This window comes from Furipterus horrens, unplaced genomic scaffold (genome assembly GCF_987537825.1).
Source record: "Furipterus horrens unplaced genomic scaffold, mFurHor1.1.pri manual_scaffold_7, whole genome shotgun sequence".
Taxonomy (NCBI): Eukaryota; Metazoa; Chordata; class Mammalia; order Chiroptera; family Furipteridae; genus Furipterus; species Furipterus horrens.
This window is the reverse complement of record NW_028327177.1, coordinates 134,024,006-134,043,840: the sequence shown is the minus strand read 5'-3', so window position 1 is coordinate 134,043,840 and position 19,835 is coordinate 134,024,006. Positions and strand designations below refer to the sequence as shown.

At 47.2% G+C, this 19,835-nt stretch overlaps 1 protein-coding gene across 1 annotated transcript in view; it reads right to left on the bottom strand.

Annotated features, from left to right (window-relative positions):
• Positions 1–1,671: 1,671 nt before the first annotated feature.
• XYLB (xylulokinase) overlaps positions 1,672–19,835 on the bottom strand; it is a 37,909-nt gene continuing 19,745 nt past the window's right edge. The window contains exons 13-19 of the mRNA XM_090284517.1: positions 19,566–19,681; positions 17,957–18,030; positions 15,415–15,511; positions 10,393–10,451; positions 8,926–9,013; positions 6,188–6,282; positions 1,672–1,980 (exon numbers count right to left, since the gene is read on the bottom strand). Coding sequence (XP_090140643.1) covers positions 1,903–1,980; positions 6,188–6,282; positions 8,926–9,013; positions 10,393–10,451; positions 15,415–15,511; positions 17,957–18,030; positions 19,566–19,681 — 607 coding nt within the window. The 3' untranslated portion in view covers positions 1,672–1,902. The remainder of the gene's footprint in view (positions 1,981–6,187; positions 6,283–8,925; positions 9,014–10,392; positions 10,452–15,414; positions 15,512–17,956; positions 18,031–19,565; positions 19,682–19,835) is intronic.

Genomic DNA, 19,835 nt, shown 5'->3' with positions numbered 1-19,835 from the left:
TAATTCTTTTCCTGAATTCCACCTTGTCAGACAACAGATACTGTTGTAATCTTTGCTTTTTATAATTTGTATTTGCTTGGTATATTGTTGCCTTTCTGGATCACTTATTTTAGGTGTGTCTCTTGTAAATAACAGACAATAAGATTATTGGTTTGTGAGCCAATCTGAACTTTTAGATCTTTTTTTTGAGTCCTTCCATTTACTAATTTGACTCATATGCTTTTCCTTGTTGTCTGTTGTATATATGGTGCTACATTTAGTGCATGTGTTTCACCATATGATCTATCACCGTTATTACTGTTTGGGCATTGCAGGAGATGTCTATTTTTATCCTAGTGATTATCTTTACACTCTCCTACTACTTTTATCTCCTTTTGTCTCCTTTTTCCCTTATTGAGCCTCAACTATTTGATCTGTCAACTTTAAAGGATACTGACTCACACATATCACCTTTGCCACAAAGGGCTTTGTACTGCCCTCTTCCTCCCTCCCTCCTTTTTCATTTGTTTAGTTGTTTTCTTCTACCTTGTCAAAGCATATACCATTTGATATTATCCTTCCACCCTTATTTGGTCTTAGATCCAAAATTAAAGCTATTCAGTGCTCACTGTAGTCCTTTTGCTTCAGGTCCCCAATCATCTCCTAGTTGGATGAATCTTGTCTTTTAGTAGAAGCCTAAGGGGTTGTTTCCTGAGCTTTTGAACAATTAAAACTTTTAAAAAAATTATTCTTGATACTTGCCGACAGCTTAGATGAATACTAAACGCCTAGTTCATATTTTTTCTTTGAGTTTCTTGACAATGTTGCTCCACTGCAACTTGCTTTTTGAGAAGTCTGATACCCTTATCACCCACTCCCCAAGTTGTAACCATCAAAAATGTCTCCAGGCATGGCCAGATATCCCCTAGTGGGGTGAGGGAGCAAAGTTGCCCCTGAGAGAGGTCAGTGATACTGCTAAACATCCTACCATGGGTAGACTCACCAGCCAAAAATGTCAATAGTGCTGAGGTTGGGTAATCCTGTATTAGATCCAATCACTAATTTACAGGGGATACAGACAATAGAGAATATGTTAAATGACACTGCAGGGATAGAATCAACAAAATCCAGAGTTTGGGAAATTCTCCTAATGACCCAGTTTTTTTCAGAATGTCTACCTGGGCCTCCACTGCTCTGCTGTGCCTGAGAGTCAGGCAGCTGTGGGCAGAGCTGAAGCACATTCATTAGGCCTCTCGGGTGTTTGCAGTGAGAAGTGGTGGTGCACCAGGTGGGCAGGGGAGGGAGGAGAGATCAAGGAGGGAGAAGGAACCGATGCTGAAAGAAGGGTAAGAGCATAAAGGAGGGCTGAGCATGGGGAAGACAGGACGGGAGACTGGGAGTCACTTCGGACAGGTGAAATGAAGAGGAAGCAGCAGGAGAGTCAGGGTGCAGGAGAGACTTGATTGGGGTGGCTGTGGGTTAGAGTCTGGGGGGAGAGTGGCCAGAAAGTCCTGACTGGAGGGGTGGGGGGGCTGGGGTCAGGGTATGTGACATGGCTTTGTCTCCCCTAGTCTGTTGATTCAGGTTCCTGGATTAGCTTCCCTTCTGCCTTTGAAAAGGAAGAAGTCACAATTTTTATTAGAGATATCACAGGATCAGTGTTATCCTGCCTCCTGAAATAAAGACAAGAGATGCTTTCCTGCCCTGAGCACAAGGACACAGGGACACAAGCAGCCCATTTATGCTCAGGAAGATGTGCTAAGGCAGACTTCCAGGGGATCCTGGACAGGCTGGAGGACCTCAGAGTCAGGTGGCAGGCTCCCAGAACAGGGCGGAAGATCCCTGGGGTCCAGGGCCATGTCTCCATGTGGGATGAGCAGGTCCGGGCAGGCAGGGTCAGCGGGCCTCCGGGGCCTGCAGAACTCACTCCAGAAGCCCCCGGGACTGGGACAGGATTCTCTGCTCGAGCTGGGCATACCTTGGGAGGAGGGCAGCATAGACCTGCATGGGCAGAAAGAGCAGTTTAGAATGGGGAGGGGCAGTGCTGCTTCCATCTCTCTGCAATTTGCAATTTAAAATCTTTACATCCCATTTACTCGCAATTAAATTTTCTTTTTGCTGGGCAAAAGAAAGGAAGCGTCAACTCATAATAAAGGGAAATGCTACTAGTTCTCAAACCTATAGTTTTAAGATTTTTTTAATGCAAATTATGACAAGAAGCCAATTTTTGTTATCAAATCTATCAAGTTTTTTTAAAAAGCTGGTGAAGAGACCTAGAAAAGGCTGTCTCATTGCACAGCTGGTGACCATTGCTGGGGCAACTCTTTTGGGAATCGACTTGACTTTACACCTGTATTAAGGAGCTTGGAAATGCCCATAGCCTTTGACCCAGTGATTCTACTTCTACAAAGCTCTCCTAAGGAAATAATCCTAAATGTAGGGTGCCAGGCCCACCAAAGGTCTTCCTAGACACCACAAAACATTCAGACTCATAAGACTATCATGGGCCACACCTTGGTTCTCAAGAGTGTACACTGGAGAGACATACCTGTTGGCACAGTGGCTGCAGGTGCTTCTCTTCAATGGGAGACCAAATAGTGGGCCACACAGCAGTTCGCACAGGTGTCCAGAAAAGAGTCTCTTTGCCTCCCTGCCTTGTCCCTTCCTTGCCCCCCGAGGTCACAGCTCAAATGCAAGGAGACGAAATCCACACTGAACAGGTGTAAGAGCCACCCAGGCTTTAAAACCTCATGTCCCACAGGGGCATCTCTTCCAACGACTCCTCAGGCAAGAGGTATGCCCAGGAGAAGTCACTGCGCTCAGGGAAGCCCTATGTATGACTTCCCAACAGGTATTTATGGTTTTCCCACTCCAGATGCCATTTCCCAATTAAAAGCCATTTTTATATAATCAGTGTTGCCTAGTAACACTGTTGACATTCCATTTTATTAAGTCTCAAAGGAAACAGAGCCACAAAATTAACAGACTAGGAAAAGATTTTGTTAACCCTTCACCCATATAGAGATGATTATAATAACTGAAAAATGCGAAGCCATTTCTCTAAGACCCAGAAAATGCTCAAGTAAAGTATGGTTCATTAGCCAGAGAGGATATTATACAGCCATTAAAAATAATGTGTATGTGCATTTTGAGGAATGTGAATACTTACGCGGGTGATGCAGAATTTTTTAAGTGGACTACAAAATTATAAATAGAGTGTGCTCTATAATAAACTCAAACCAAAAAACCAACAAGGGAAAAAGGACCACAGAGAAATACAACTCCACATTCTTACCCTTCAGTAACTTTTTTAAAGCTCTTTTTCCCTGTGGCAATAAAAGCCTTGCCTGAGAAACGTAGGTGCACTTCTAGTGAGTGCGTGTTGTCTTACGGACAAGCCACAGGTAGGACCAAAGGACCCAGGTTTCCTTGGGACTCACAGACACCACGAATTCACACCAATCCCATGCCTTCTTAATGTGGCCTAATTAGCTCCAAAGTCAAGTACTTTAATAACAGATAATGCAGTAAGCGCCTACACCTGGAGCAGCGGGTGCATCTCTGTCTGCGAACATGGAGAAAGTAAGGAGGCCTTGATGTTCTCTCCAGGGAAGAAATTGCAACATTCAGCTGAGCCCAGAGAGAAAACAGTTACTGTTTTGAATTTCCACTTGAGCACGGCCCTGCCAAAAGTGCCACAGACAGAAAACAGGATGTCACCCTGGTCTCAAGGGATTTACAATCCAGTCCTCAAATAGGTCACTATGCCAACAATCATAGACTTGTCACTGTTTGCAACCTGGTGTTGAGGATTCTGAGGTTACACCTGGGTTTGATGGTAAAGAGTTCCTCGAGGTATTAGTGACCAGCCATGGGCAAGCCAGGGAGAGTGACGGCACCCACACTGAGGACTGGCTACCTGTAATGAGGCAGGTGTAGCTGCCTGCTTCCCCAACTACCTTCTTCCCTGCTGGCCTCCTTCTAGAAAGGAGGAAAGAGCCAGACCCTGCCCCAGCCTTTCTTACAACCAAGGCTGACCTTATGACTCACTGGTAGTCTGTTGGGGAATTTAGGGGACACACCAGTATGTCTTAAGAAGTGTGTGAGGAGAAACTCTCTGCCCAATGAATGCAGCTGTTGGGGGGACGTGATGTTCGGAGCAGCTGCCAACACCCTGCGACCATCTGGAACACGCCTAGAGCCGCAGGATCCAATATAGTAGCCACAGCCATATGGGCCTTGGAGCACTTGAAATGTAACCAGTGCTCCAAGTACATACCAGATTTCAAAAGCTCCAGACAAAAAAGAAGCAAAATATCACATTAGCACTTTTTCTTAATGATGACATGTTGAAATGACAATATTTTAGATATACTGGATTAAACAAAATATTATTAAAAGTAGTCATTTCTTTTTTTTTTTACTTAAAAAAAATGAGACTACTAGAAAATCTGCAATGACTTCTGTGGCTCTCAGGAGGTTCCCCCTGTCCGTTGCTCATCTGGAGAAGTTCAGGGAGCATGACCCGGAGCCCTGCCTCTGCTGAACCGCTGAACCCACGCTGGCAATGAGCTTCAGACCTCCTGTTATATAATAAAGCCACTATAGTCAAGGGTGCTCTTCAGGCCTCACAACTGGCAGGTTAGAAGCAGCCAGGACAGATGTCCCCAATTCACAGATGAAGACACAGAGGTTCAGAGATGAGAAGTGCTGCTCAAGGTCGCATGGAGGCCAGATGGGGAGGGAGAGGAAGACTAAGCTCAGAACCCAAAGGGCCTTCATCTCATGCAGGAGCTTTCTACTGCATTGAGCTGGGTCTTAAACATACGGACACACAAGAGTAAACAATAAAGTCTTGGGTAGACCTATGTGTGTGGGTTTCCCCGTCGCCTGGAAGGCGTGGGCTTCTGCTTCCGAGATATGCTGGGAACAATTCTCCGTGGTGTTTCTATATGTCTGGTGACAGCTTTTGCTCCCAACTATCTTTTCAAGGATGTTTGGATATAGCAACTTTAGAAGGTAAAGACAGTGTCGCCCTCTGGGGGCAGAAGGAACTTTATTTATTTATTTATTTATTTATTTTTTGCAGACCGGGGTAATAAAAATAATGTCTCCTTTGGGGACCAAGGTTGGGCAGCTTTTTGCTTGCTGCTCCTTTGTAAAGTTGGGGCTTCCTAAGCTCGGAGTCCCTCAGTTGTGTCACAGACACAGTGTGTGCACAGCAGCCACCTGCGCCCACTCCACGTCACCCCAGGGCATCTCGAGGCCCAGGGCAACCAAGGTGAGCACTAAGCTCACGCTGCCTGCTGGACCACTGTGAATACTAAGGCCCTCTGTTTGCGCCGACCCTGCTCCTGGGCTGCAAAAACCCTCTGCAAACAGAAGATGGTGCAGTGGAAGCTGTGGCATTCCACCCAGACTGCCCTTCGGGAACGGAGAACTTCCTCTCCCGGCCCCCAGTGGACAGCCCTCATCGGGGATGGCTTCAGCTCTAAAGAGCTGCCTTGCCCCATCCTGGGGTGGCCCGCAGGCTGCACGCAATGACTGACTGACACGGGGTATAAAGGCCTGGCCCCCGTGCCCCAACTTGGCAAAACTCTAAAGGGTCATCCCAGCTTCAGAAGTTCCTGTAGGGATGGCTGAGGGGTCCACAGAGCCTGCACAGCAGCTCACCTCCCCCCTCCGCCCCCAAGGCTAGACCCCAAGAGCACCCCCTCATAAGCCTCCTGCCTCTGTAATCGACATCCTAGAGTCTGCTTTCCAGGGAACCAGGTCTATCACAGTGGGGGCTGCCTCCCAGGGATTTCCTGGCCCAAGGGACTACACAGCTGTCTTGGACCCAGACTTCGGATCTGAGTGCTAGAAACCCAGCGTGTCTTGTGCTTAAGTGACAGCCTCCCAGTGGCTTCTGGAACTGGACATGGAAGAGTCTGCCCTGGGGCATTTGCAGCAATGGAGATGTGCCCAGGGACCTATCTGACCTGGGGCTGTAATATCAGCATTATCTATGATTCTCAGTTGACAACCTGGCCTCTTTTGCTCTGGTTCTTTGACAATTAAAAAAAAGAAAAAAAGGAGTAGGATTTCTCTTTCATTGAGCACATCAATGTTAATGTAGGTGACAAAGAAAAACTTACCTCCTGGGAAAAAAGAACCTGGTTGGTTTTCACAGTGCAAATGCAATAAGCCAATTCTGATGGTCTCTCACCTGAGAAGCTCCTGGGCTTGGGGTAGCAGCTAATCTGGGGCTCGGGGCCAACTTCACAACCTCAGGAAAGAGCACATCTGTCCCAGCTGCAAGGCCTATAAAGGAAAGCTCATTTCACGGCAGTGTATGTTGCAAATAAGGACATTAACCGGAAATAGCATTTTTATCTCTGGGGTGATAAAATGTTCTAAAACCTGATTACGGTGATGGTTGCACCACTCAGTAAATTTACTAAAAATCACTGAATTGTGCACTTAAAATGGGGTGATTCTTACGTCATATAATCGTGCTTCAATAAAATCATTTAAAAAAGAGAAAGAGAGAAAAGAAAAATGTCAAGTGCATACCTCTTGAGCAGGGCCTCGTTTGTCTTGCTCACTGAGAGCACCTGTCACAGAACCAGCGGCTGAGCCCTGGCATCTAACCAAAGAGGAGGCCGCCTGCCTCTCCTCCTTCACATTCCTCACCCCCCCTTGTCTCCCCCATCCCTCACTGCACCATCCACCTTCCTCAGAACCCTCCTCCCTGTCTGTGGCCACAGGCTTGTTGAAGGTCCCTGCCTGGCTCCACTAGAGCCCTGGTACCTCACACACTACCTGCATACAGGAGGCACTTAATAAATACTCACCAACCAAGTGAGTGGCCAGGCTGGAAAAGAGGGAAGGTTACCACAGGTGGGCAAGAAATAGCAAAGAATTTCTAGGCAATTTAAGGAGTAGTATCGGACTGACAGGGAACACACCACCACCAGGGGTGAAGGAGCGCCCACTGAAGGGGTGAGATCCAGTTTTTGTTGTTTTTTTTTTTTAGATTTTATTTATTTTCAGAGCGAGGGGAAGGAAGGGAGAAAGAGAGGGAGAGAAACATCGAAGTGTGATTGAAACATCTATCAGCTGCCTCCCGCAAGCCCCCAACCGGGGACCTGGCCTGCAACCCAGGCATGTGCCGTGACTGGGAATCGAACCAGCAACCCTTTGGTCTCCAGGATGATGTCCAACCCACTGAGCCACACCAGCCAGCACAAAGCCCAGTTTTTTATTGGCATGAGTGCTGGAGCACCCCAGCTCGGAGCTGTGTGGATGAGCGAATAGGATGAGTGGCAGGGTGGCCAGTGGTGACACTAATCCAAAGATCTGGCTCCCTTTCCACTCATGTACAGACTGGCTGCATGTGAAATTCATCCCCAGACCCAGCTGGGGAGAACAGATCTCTAAACAAAGTGACTAAGATGCCTCAGGGTGGGAACTGGTGTGGTAGGACTTAGCTTAGGCTTTGCTTTTGGGGGGCAAAGTAGGGAAGCACCCTAGGTAACCTTTGGCAACTAACTGGGCACAGAAAAGGAAAAATGAAAAAGAAACGTGATGCACCATAGCAGGGGAGGCCCTCCCTAAAGAGGAGTTCCTTATCTGCTTTGGCTTCTCATGGGCAACACTGAAGGCTGGCAGCTTTGGAAGTGTAGAAAACTATTTTGATCTTAAAGAGTCCTCTGCCCATCCAAGGTCACATTCTTTGGGTGAACAAAGCAAAGCCCTGTTGTACATGTGAGGCCTCAGAAAAGTATCACCTACTGAATTACCTCTTAAAAACGTATTTAGGCCCTCGCTGATGTGGCTCAGTGGATTGAGTGCCAGCCTGTGCACAGAAAGGTTGCCGGTTCGAGTCCCAGTCAGGGCACATGCCTGGGTTGTAGGCTGGGTCCCCGGCTGGGATCATGGGAGAGGCAGCAGATAGATGTTTCTCTCGCACATCGATGCCTCTCTCTTTCTTGCCTCCTTCTGCTCTCTCCAATAAATAAATAAATTAAGTTAAATAAAACATACTTAGGCTGTAGATTGCAACAAAACTAGCAGAGACACAACAGAGAAAGAACTTTCAATGAGTTTTAAAAAAAGAAAATCTCATAGGTAAGCACAAGTAAAACCCAATACAATGTGATTTTAACTGAAATGACAATCTGCACATACATTGCCCAATGATATGATACAGGAAGTGATATGAAGTGGTGTGAGGTGGGCAGGGGAATAAAAAACAGGTAAATTATTAAGAGAAGGATATGGCCCAAATTAATGCTCAATGTTGGTAGAAAATATAAGCTTTGAAAGGCACGTTAAAAAGTCAAGAGCAAATGTGTGAAGAATGGGACCTCTAGAGGGAAAAGACAAAGCCTCTAACGTACATGGGCAGTCAGAGGAGCACCCAAGTGGGCAGAGGGCAGAGCAAATTGGCCACATGGGCACGTGCTGCTCCTGCCAGAACTTTCCTAGGTGGGGAGATTGCTGCAATACCCCAAGTTTCAGGGAGTCCTCCATGAGAGTCAAAGAGCCTGGATGCTGTCCAGGGTCCTGAAGTGCTGGGCTCTGAAGTCTTCATTATTGTCTCAGCTTCCTGCTCTTGCTGAAAAGATGGCTCTGGACTTCACCCACTAGCAGTCCACACCCAAGCCCGTGTGTCCTCAGCATGCCCTATGTCTTTTCCCGATGTCCCTGTGCTGAGCCTGACTCTAAGTCCTCACTCAGTTAGGACCCTGCCTCTCTTTCCCCACATTAAGTATAGAATAAAGGAACAGAGAATTGGAGTTGGTTCTCGCCTGCTGGGAGAAAGAATAATGAAGCTCCAGCCCACAAGACTCCGATGCCCCTAAAGACTGGGTATCTTACAATCTCCCCTTTCCAAGCTCCTCAGCCCAGCCAGTGCCCCAGCCTCTTTCAGAGGCACCTTTCCCCCACCCACCAACCTACCATGGAAAGCCCGGTAAGCAGAACCCACACAGGCTGAGTTGGCCGTGTCTATGACATGTACCGGGGCGCCAAACACATCTGCAAGCACCTGCAAAGGACAGAGGTCCTTACTGGGGTGAGTCATTCCTCAGAGGGAACACGGACATTCCGCCACAGGTTATCCAGGCTCTCTTTCCTCAACCAACTTCCGTTGCCTCCCACACCACCTCTGCTGCCTTAAATGATGAATACTTGGCCATGCACCCTGGTGATAAAAGGATCAGGATGACCCGCGGGATGTCTTTAGTGGAGGCCACCGCTCTCCAGGTCATCCCGGCACTGTTTAACCATTTTATCAATGACAAGGAGGAAGATTTAGGAAATGTGCTTAGCAAATGATCAAGGTGGAGACAGCTGGGTAGCAGACAAATATTAACAAGCCCAAACCCAACTAAAGGGCATGTTTTATAGGGATAAAGACGAAGTTTTCCATATAGGATATTGGCCCCCTAAAATAAATTGCATACATTTAGAATGGAGGACTTGTACTAAAAGGAGCTGATGCCCCATCTTGATTCCCTGACTGGGCCAGTGTGCATCCCTCCCCGGATGCTATGACTGTTGGCTGCTAATAGCTCACAGCTGCCCCCTCCTTAAAAGAACTACTCTCATCTGAACAGAGGCTTCCTCTCACAGGGTGTTATTTCCACCTGTCCCTAGGGTGGCCAGCTGGCCCCCTAACCCCAAGGTGGAAGCAAGTCTGTGGTAGAGTTCATGCTCCCGATCTCCCCATGGGACAGAGCTGAAGTCGATGCCAGCCAACACCACATCCTTGCTTGCCCCTCTTCCCCTGCTCTGTCAGCATCCTTCACTCCCTTTCTCCCTGGAGAACTCTCTCAACACCTCACTAACACAGAATGTCCATTTCAGACTCTGCTTCTAGGAAATCTTAGCTAAGACAGGTGTATTATAAGTCAAGAGTTGATGTAGTTATTCAAACAGCTAAGGCAGCCTCAGGCTACATCCAAAAAATACTCAGTGTCCCAACAAGACCCTGATAGCCCCAAGATGTAATAGCCCAACTGTCAAACATCTGCAGGTTGATTCCAATTTTGGTCACATATTTTTAGCATAATGCAGGACCAGAAAGACAATGACAAAGCCTGGCAACTGTATTATAAGAGAAACGATTGTGGAAATCAGAGCTCTTTAAATTGGAAGGGAGAAACTTTTAGGAAAGCAAGAACACTGGCATGCAATGTGTGGGACAGGCGCTTTCTATGGGACTACAGAGGCCAGTGCTGATATCAGAGAGTGTCGTTCTACAGGGCAGTGGACTCACCTGAGTCTAAGACAACCTGCTCACAGTGTGAGCTGTCGGGCAACAGAACTGGCTTCCTGGGAGAGGAGTGGGAACAGAGGCAACCGACTGCTGAGTATTTGGCTCTCAGAGGTAACAGACATGGAAAAGGTCCTACTAGCACTTACTTGTAATATGTCTCTGTTGTGAGATGCCCCTCCAGTGGCCAAAATCTTTGTCTTGGGCACTGCAATGAAAAAGGAAAAAATGAACAGCTGTGACAATTTCCAAGGCAGGAAAGGCTGTTTTCCAGAGTTCTTCAGCCACCAAAGGGCTTGTGTTGGCCCAGTGCTTCTTGCTATTTGCAGAGGACAGAGGGAGAGATCCAAAGTGGGTTCTGTCCCTGCAGGCTTGTCACATGTAACTTGCTGCTGAGGCTGCTGCCCTACTCACTTCTTACTGTCTTCATTTCTTTTTTTAATTATTAAAAAACAAAATCTCTCAACAAACCAGGAATAAAAGGGACCTCACTTAAATTGATGAAGGCATATATCCGAAATTTACAACACACACCATTCTTAACAGAAACATTTAGAAGCATTCCCTTTAAGACTGGTGTGCCTGTCAGACCCAAAAAATGTATCCAAATGACCCTTGCCTCTGAGAGTCATACCTTCATGTAGTCCCCTCTTATATTTACTAGGACTGACTCATGTGACCACAAAGATGCTGTGTAAATTCTGGAGTTTGGATGCCGAGGCTAGGTCGTAAAGGACACAGAGGCTTCCATCTTGCTCTGCTGTAGACCACCTTCTCTCAGATGGCTTTTTTTGAGGGCAGCGGACTGCCACATCTTGAAGACACTCAAGTTGAAAGGAGGATCTGAGGCCTCTTGCCAACAGCCGCCTTGGAAGCAGATCCTACAGCCTTAGTCAAGCCTTTAGGTGACTACAGCCCCAGATGGATCCTCAGGGAAGACCTCAGGGGAGACCTCAGTCAGAACCACCAAGCTATGCTAACCCTGAATTCTTGACCCCCAGAAACCATGTATGATAACAAATATTCATTGTTGTTTTAAGTTGCTAAGTTTTGGGATAATTTGTTATACAGCAACAGAAAATTAATATGAGAACAAAACAAAGATTCATACCACCCAATGCACTGTTACATAGTACTCACTATTCTAGGCAATGCTGTAAGACAAGAAAAACAAATAAAATATGTAAGAATTGAAATAAAGATAAAACTACCATTATCTACAGACAATGGGCCATCTACAAAAATTAAATACACGCAAATGAATACAAGTTTAATAAGGTTGCCCAACAAAAGACACTTAGTTCCACTTCCGGTTAAAAGGGCGATGGTCAAGAAAGAACTTTACTTGTACTGTGTAACAAGAGAACTCTGAAAATACGAACACACAAAAACATTCTTATTTAAAGCTATCAAAAAGCTGTAAATGCAAAGAATCTAAATAAATTAAATTCTGGGATGGGATGAGCCCTTAACTGCTGGCTCATCTGGGTAGGACAGAGTGGCAGAATAATAAGTTTCCAGAAGCAGATAAACCTTGCCAGGAGAGAGAGAGAGATCTCCCCAACATTTAGCAACCGCGCTTGGGCTGGGGTGTGGCAGACTGGAATCCAGCGGAGCCCCCAAGGCAGAGCGGGTCCTCCCCATGGACCAACTCTCCCCTATGGACTGCTAATGGGTGAGGTGGTAGGAAACTGGGGCAGAGTAGGAAGGCAGAGATCTCTGTAATCTCACAGTGCTGAGATCCGTGTAAAAGTCTGCATTCCAGGACTCTTTTACAATGAAAGAGCTTTCATTTATTACACGTCTATTTAAAAACAAATACATGTTTTAAGCCCCTGCTGCTGCCGCTCAGCCTGCCCCATCATCACTCTCGGCCATGAAGAAAGTATCTCGGCTGGAAGAGGGAAACAGGTGTCAGTCCCCTGAGGAAACAATCTAGGGCCAGGAAGATGTTCCAATGTGATTCCACATTGGAAAATCAAAAACAGCCTCCGTGCCTGAGTGCAGAGAAAGTCAACTGGGAGTGAGGTAAAGCGCCATGAAGAAGGCTTTTCATAAATCTTAGGGTTTGTATATACAAAGGGAATAGGGCTATAGCTATTTAAAATTAAGCTCATAAAGAAGAATGGAAGAGCTTCCAGATGGTACAAGTGGTGGGAAGAGGGGATGGAATTCTAAGTAGTTTCCTTTATTTTCCAAACTCGCTAAGATAAGGCTTTATTGCTTTTACAAATCAACCTAAACAAAATGAAAAATACATAGAAACATAAGGGGAAAAGGGACCACAGCTTTAGCCCAGCACAGATGGGTGCATGTCTGATGGTGTCTAAACATCAAGAGCGCAATTGTTCTTTAAATGAAGCAGATGTAACCTAGTAGTTCTTTTTCTTCCTTTTGAATTATATTTTATTAATTATGTTATTACATTTGTACTGATTGGTTTTTTTTTTCTTCCTTATGTTACAAATCATTGATTTGGTTCTCAGCTTTATCCACTCTACTGTTGTTTCCCTATAAACTGTTCTTTATTTCAATTAGTGTATCCTTCATTTCTGATTAAATCTTTTTATGTTTTTGAGGTCCTCACTAAGTTCCTTGAGCATCCTTATAACCAGTGTTTTGAACTCTGCATCTGATAGATTGCTTATTTCCATTTCGTTTAGCTCTTTTTCTGGAGTTTTGACCTGTTCTTTCATTTGGGCCATGTTTCTTTGTCTCCTCCCTGTGTTTTTTCTATGTATTAGGTAGAGTTACTCTGACTCTGTGTCTTGGTAACATGGCCTAATATAGTGGGTGTCCTCTAGGGTCCAGTGGCACAGCCTCCCCTATCACCTAAGCTGGGCATGTTCATTTATATGATGTTTGAGAGAAACCCAGCAGAGCTAGCAAGCCAGGTCTGATTAAGCTTGCTAAGAGGATAAGTAACATTATGCTTTTTTGTACAGGAACCGCGTTAGAGGCTGGGAATGACAACATGATCACATTACCCCCCCTGAACTCAGGAGGACCTCTCTGCCCTGCTCACCTGATCTCATTTCTCAGGGAACTTTGAAGTCTTGGAGACATTTGGAGAATTTCTTTTTCCAGTTTGAATGAAAGGATGGAGAAGAATGAGTATGTTTATAAACGCTCGTTTATTTACAAGCACGTGTGGCTTCACAAGGGTATCTGTTCTGATAAATGCATTGGTAGGCGATTTTGTCATGCAAACATCATAGAGCGCACCTGCACAAACCTGCACGGTCTAGCCTACTGCACCCTAGGCTACGCTCCTAGACTACAAAGCTACTGTACAGCATGCTACCTACTGAATACTGTGAGCACCTGTAACACAATGCTAAGTATACGTGTATCTAAACATCTCTCAGTACAGAAAAGGTACTGCACTTTTATATGACTGGCACTGCAGTAGGTCTGTTTACTCCACCATCACCATAAACACATGAGTAATGCATTGTGCTACAACATTATGACAGCTAGGATGTCACTGGTTATAGGAATTTTCAGCTCCATTTTAATCTTATAAAGCCACTGTCCTATATGGGGTCTGTCATTGATTGGAACGTCATTATGTGGCACATGACGACATTTTAACACTTTTATTGCACACACATCCTGAAAAACCTACATACGCATTATAAACTGATAGCCTGACAAATTTTCACAAGTGAAACACCCACATTTCCCACGAAGCAGGACATCACCAGCGCACCGAGGCCCTCTCATGCCCATTCCACCCCTGAAAGGTAACTGCTAACTGTCCTGACTTCTGAAAATAGCAAACAGTCTTGTCTGTTTTTGAATTTGATATACATGGGATCCCGCCATATGTACTTTGTGTCTGGCTTCTTCTGCTCAGAGCTCCATTTGTGAGAGTCATTGATTCTGTTGCATGTAGTCGAGGCTGGTTCATTTTCATTTCTGTGTAATATCACATTGCAAGAATACCCACAATGCACTTATCCTGTCTGTTATCGATGGGTGTTGGGTTGTTTCCTGTGTGGGGCTATCAAGCACAGACAGAGCCATGAGGAATGGTCTCCTGTACGTCTCTGGAGAACATGTGTACACATTTCTGACACACATTCACCGAGAGGTGCTCGTGCAGCTTTAGTGGATGCTGCCTAACAGGTTTTCAAACGGTTTTCCTGAAGCTTATTTTTATATTCTTTTACTTGGTGGGTTCAAAACAGAACACAAACACTACACAGAACTTAGATTGCCCATAAAAGTAACACGAGGAGGCCATCAAGCAAAGAGGCTTCAGGAGTTTTCTATCCTCTCTAGTGACAACAGAGGGACAGATACAACTTAAAAACCTGGTTTCCCTTTGCAAACCACTTTTAACATGTTCAATCTGTCACAGTACCTTCTCCATTCACTGCAAAGATCTTTTATTGCATTTCAGTTGTGTTTTTACCTTTCTAGAAATAATAAAGCATAATATGTCAAAAAAAAAAAAAAAAACAAAAAACAAAAACAAAAAACCTGGTTTCCTTGCAGAACCCCCCCCAGACCATACCAACGCCATCAGTATAGGATACTCACCTCTGAAAGCTGCGCATTCCCTAGCCCGAGTTCTTAGAAATTCCTTTCTTCCCCATGTCCCCCCCAACCCCCCACCCACAGCCCTGGTTCTGCCACTCCATTCCAGGCCCCTCAGTTTGGACAGTGGCTATACAGCCCCGCTCTTCCCTACCCAAACTGAAATGCCCAGAACTGTGCCCCGCCGGCAGATGGGGCCTGGCCAGGCTAGATGGAGGTCAAGGTTCAGTCATGGCCCCAGCCTTGCCCTTTCCCAACTGCTTTGCCCATGTCCACAGGGTCCAGAGCTTGAAACATGCAGTGTGCTGGTTGGAGCTTAAAATTAGAGGAAGATCTGCAAGTCCTACAGCTCCTGGCCAGGAGATCAGGCTACTGAGTACAGAGCAGAGAAGCAGGAACAACCTGTATCCTGGTGGAAACTTGCCCACCAGTGCCAGTCAACTTGTTTTCAGCCACCACCAGAGACCAGGCTCCTGGTGCCTCCTGCATGAGGCCCTGCAATGGAGCTTTGACAGATGGTGCCCCACTGGGATGTGTCTAAAGGCCCACAAGGGTCTCAAGCAACTCAGTGTGTGCAGGACCCTGGACGCCCACCCTGGAACACAGCCCGCCAGCAGCTCACTTACTGACTCGATAGCCCAGGCCCTCTGCGTGAATCCTCTTGGCCATGAACTGTCCTTCAATCAGTGCTCGGATCTCCACGTCCTTGGGGAATGCTGAGACCTGTCTCCAGGGGGAAATGAGCACAGAGTGAAGAACTTTCATCGTCCATTCACATGTGTGTATTATCATTTTAAACAATAACCCAATCCTGGCTGGTGTGGCTCAGCAGGCTGGGTATCATCCTGCAAACTAAAAGGTCACCAGTTCAATTCCCAGTCAGGGCACATGCCTGGGCTGCGGGCCAGGTCCCCGGTTGGGAGCGTATGAGAGACAACCGATCATTGTCTCTCTCACATCGATGTTTCTCTCCCTCTCTTTCTCACTCCCTGAGCCTTTCTCTAAAAATAAATAAAATATTTTTAAAAAATATAAGTAAAATAAACAATAACCCAGATTCAGAATTCATGACTCAAGCCTCCAGTGGAGCTCATATATAGCTGGGCTCTTGAACCACTAACTGCCTATCACACATATTCACACAAACACACAACTCACACACGTGCTCACAGCTTTATGGGAGTATCACTTTGGGGAGTCAGAGCACCAGAGAGCTCAGGCCGCCAAGGGTTAAAGGTCTGCCTCTGCCATCCAGCTCTGTGAATAATTACATACATCTTCCTGAGCCTCATGTTCTTTCCTAACAAAACTGAGATAATAGCAGTGCCTGGTTTTTTTTTAATCCTAATCCAAGGATATGCCCATAAATTTGTGAGAGAGAGAAACATCGATTGGTTGCCTCCCATATGTGGCCCCAACTGGGGATCAAACCCACAACCTAGGTCTGTGTCCTGACCAGGAATAGAATCCGTAACCCTTTGGGGTATGGGACGAAGCTCCAACCCACTGAGCCACCTGGCCAGGGCAGTACCTGGGTTTTCAGGCTGTTACAATAATCAAAGTAGACAACAGAGCCTGGTCTACATAGCTGACACTCACTGAGAGCCAGGAGTGTCAGCTGTGGGGCATCCTCAGACCAACGCTGATGGGTGCCGCTCCAGCCTGGCCCCTTTCTCTAGTCCCTGAGATCAGTAGTGGACGCTCCTGCTCTTTCCCTCCTGAGTTACCCCAACGTGACACACCTACTTTCAGTGCCTCACACTGCTCCCTCTGCCTGGACATCTGCCCACCTCAAGGCCACCTCCTTGGAGAGGCCACACCTGGTCACCCCATCTAGCTCACCCCCTGCTTTCTCGCATGGCACCTGATTCTTTTCCTCCCTAACGTCACACACTGTCGTCATCTTTGTGTTTGCTCCTTGTTTACTGTCCACCCCTCTCCCAGACGACAGACGCCGTGGAGCAGGCACCATGGTATCTCCTGCTACTCTGTCCCCAGTGCCTGGCCCCAATCATACAGCTGTTGACAGGATGAATGAAGACAACTGCCTTCTCCCTGGACAAACCTATGAACAAAAGAACCCAAACTGACCCTCCATCAGAAGGCAGAGATGAGCCCCTAGACTTCTAGTTACGAGCTAATATGTAACGCCACCTTCGGCCATATGATCTGATGCCAACTTCAGAGGGAGCGACTGACTGAGGCCCTCGGGCATTTATTTGGGTCAGAAACATCTCTCAGGTCCAGCCCACAACGTGGCGCTGACTCTGGTCGCTATCTTATAGAAAAGTCCATTCAAAGCAGCAAGTAAGGACCAAATCTCTCCTGGGAAAGGCCACATGGTGGAGGGGAAAATAAAAAAAAAAAACAGTGGCTTCAGGGCCAGAGAAGACAGGGTTTGAGCCCTTCCACCACCTAGGCCCTCATACTTGGGTTATTTAGCCTCTCTGGGTGTCAATTTCTCCATCTGTAAAGGAGTTGGCAATACCTGTCTCACAGAGTTCCTTTGAGAAGTAAGAAAAATAAAGAAAGCCACCTGGCCCTGGCCAGTGTGGCTCAGTGGGTTGGAACATCATCTCATAAACCAAAAGGTCACCGGTTCAATTCCTGGTCAGGGCACATGTCTAGGTTGCAGGTTTGGTCCCTGGTCAGGGTGCGTACAAGAGGCAACCGATCGATGTTTCTCTCGCTCTCTTGCTCTCTCGCTCTCCCTCCCTTCCCCTCTCTCTAAAATCAATAAGCATCTCCTCAGGTGAGGATAAAAAAATTTAAAAAAAACATCAACCAGGCCAGTGTCAAGAAGGAAACAATGTTCAATAAGTGTGAGTGCTCCCCCACCCCATCCCAGAGGCTCTTTCAAAGAGGAAGAAATTCATGATCTTGAGGTCTGTGAGCTCAGTGGTCATCAGTGTGCGTGCGTGCGCTCAGGGCAGACCCCTTAGGTGGCAGGTGTTCTCACTCTTCTCTGAGAGAAAAGATGACATCTGTCTTAGATCCTGCTGACCCCCCAGCGTCAAGCATGCACCCTGGCACATCAAAAATGTTTGTTTTATCAATGGATGAGTGAATGAATGAAGCCCCTAAAAGCAGCACAATTTGATAGGCGACTGTTAAATTCAATACTCAGAAAAGGAGTCAACATAGTTCCAATATCATTAACACACATACCTCACGGTTTTCTGCACTGAACCTGTGACGACCGATCATTTCAGGGGTGATCTCCATTACGTCAAAATAAAAACCTGAGACAGACCAGGAAGAGACTACCTGTCAGTGGTCAAAAACACAAGGTAGGTTTTCCAAGACTTAGAAAAGGGCAAGGTGCAATGACTCCCCCCCCCACCCCCATCCCAGTCATCCACCCAACGACATCACGAACACTCTCACTTCCTTCTCTCTGGCAGGACAGAGGACAATTGGAAAAGGCCTAGCTTTCTTAGGCAGCTCCTCCTACGCCCACCTGGCAGCGAGACCAGGGGCAGCTGCCCCACCATCCCTGAAATACCTGTGCTGGTTTCATGGTAGGCAGTTAGACAGACGTGAGCAGAGGAAGTACGATGGGCCAGGAACGGAAGGTCACCAGGGTGGAAAGCCCCAGGTGCCTACCAATGGGAAAACAAGGACCTCGCCCACAGGGTAACCTTTCTTCCCTTAGCATATTGCGGGTTCCGCAGTTTAGAACCCCTGACTTTTCATATTGCCGGTCATGCGGTTTAGACCCCCTTAGAGGGGAACCGAAAATGGGGGCTGGAGAGTAGCCCTTGGGCACTAAAGCCCCAGGACAATGAAGTTCCTACCGGCATCAAATACATCTAGGCCTCAGTTGAGTTTCAGCTCCAGACCCAGAAAAGGAGCAAAGCCAGACTAGCCTGAGGACCAGTTGCAGTGACTAGTGACCCCCTGTCCTGGTGCAACCAATCACTGGCAACCACGACCCTAAAAGGACACACCTGAAAAGCTGATGAATATATTCTATTGAGATCCTCCCCGGCGACCTCCCCTAAAATCTCCACCCTTCAAAGTCCTTAGGAGGAGGACCCAGTATGCGTTACCTTTGGGGAATATGCCCTCGCCTTTCCCATCCTCCACCCGCCCCCCGCCCCCCGTGATGCATGACCTTTGCCTTTCTCTCTCCTGAGCTCCCAGGGCCCTTCTTTTGCCTCTTGTAACTTGTTTCCTGAGCCCACTCCTTCTGCAGCCAACTTCTTCTACCTTTGTGACTTTCTAAATAAACTTTCTCTTAATACTTTGAGGCTTGGCTCTGAATTCTTTCTTAGGCAGAACTCATGTAACAAGGTTGCTGAACCAAGGTCCCATCTGACCCCGCCAGTCTAACACCTGGTGCCATTCTTGCCACCAACACTTGGACCAAGGGAGGCACATGCCCTCCCTGCTCAGAGGCCTGCTCCAGACGCTGGGCACTTTTCCTAGCAGGACCCTGTGCCTGCAGCAGAAGGCTGTGTACAGCGATGCTGCACCAGGGTAGAGCAGGTGCTGTAGCTGTCATTTCTGATGCTGTCACCAGGGGCTTCGAGGGGGACAGAAGACACAGTGATGGCCTAATCTTCCACTCAGGGCACAGAGGGGAAGCCAAGAGCAGCTTTCAGCCCTGCCTCACTCAGAACATGGGGCCTCACACCAGCTGTAAGGCCCATGGAGCAGAAGTGTAGACAGGGTTCTCCTGGGCTTCTCCCCCCACTGATGGGGCGCCAGGCCCTGCCCCTCCCACAAGCAGCCGCTGCCCCTTCATGGGCCTGGGGGTCACCAAACAGCCTACCCAAGTTCCCGCCGTTCCCCATCTCCGTGGACTGTAGCGCCTTAGAGAACTCGCTCCAGGAACAGGAAGCTGACTCATCTCGGATCTTCTCTCTCATGAGAGAGCCATTTTTAAAGCTGCAGAAGTGCACACAACCCTGAGGGAGGGTCCCAGTGCTTGCTGACTGGACCCACAAGCCCCAGCCACTGCATGACAGGGATCTCAGGTTCTCCCTCAGGTATCAGGCCCAGCTCAGGTCCCGGGAATCACTGGGACATGCACTTGTCTTGG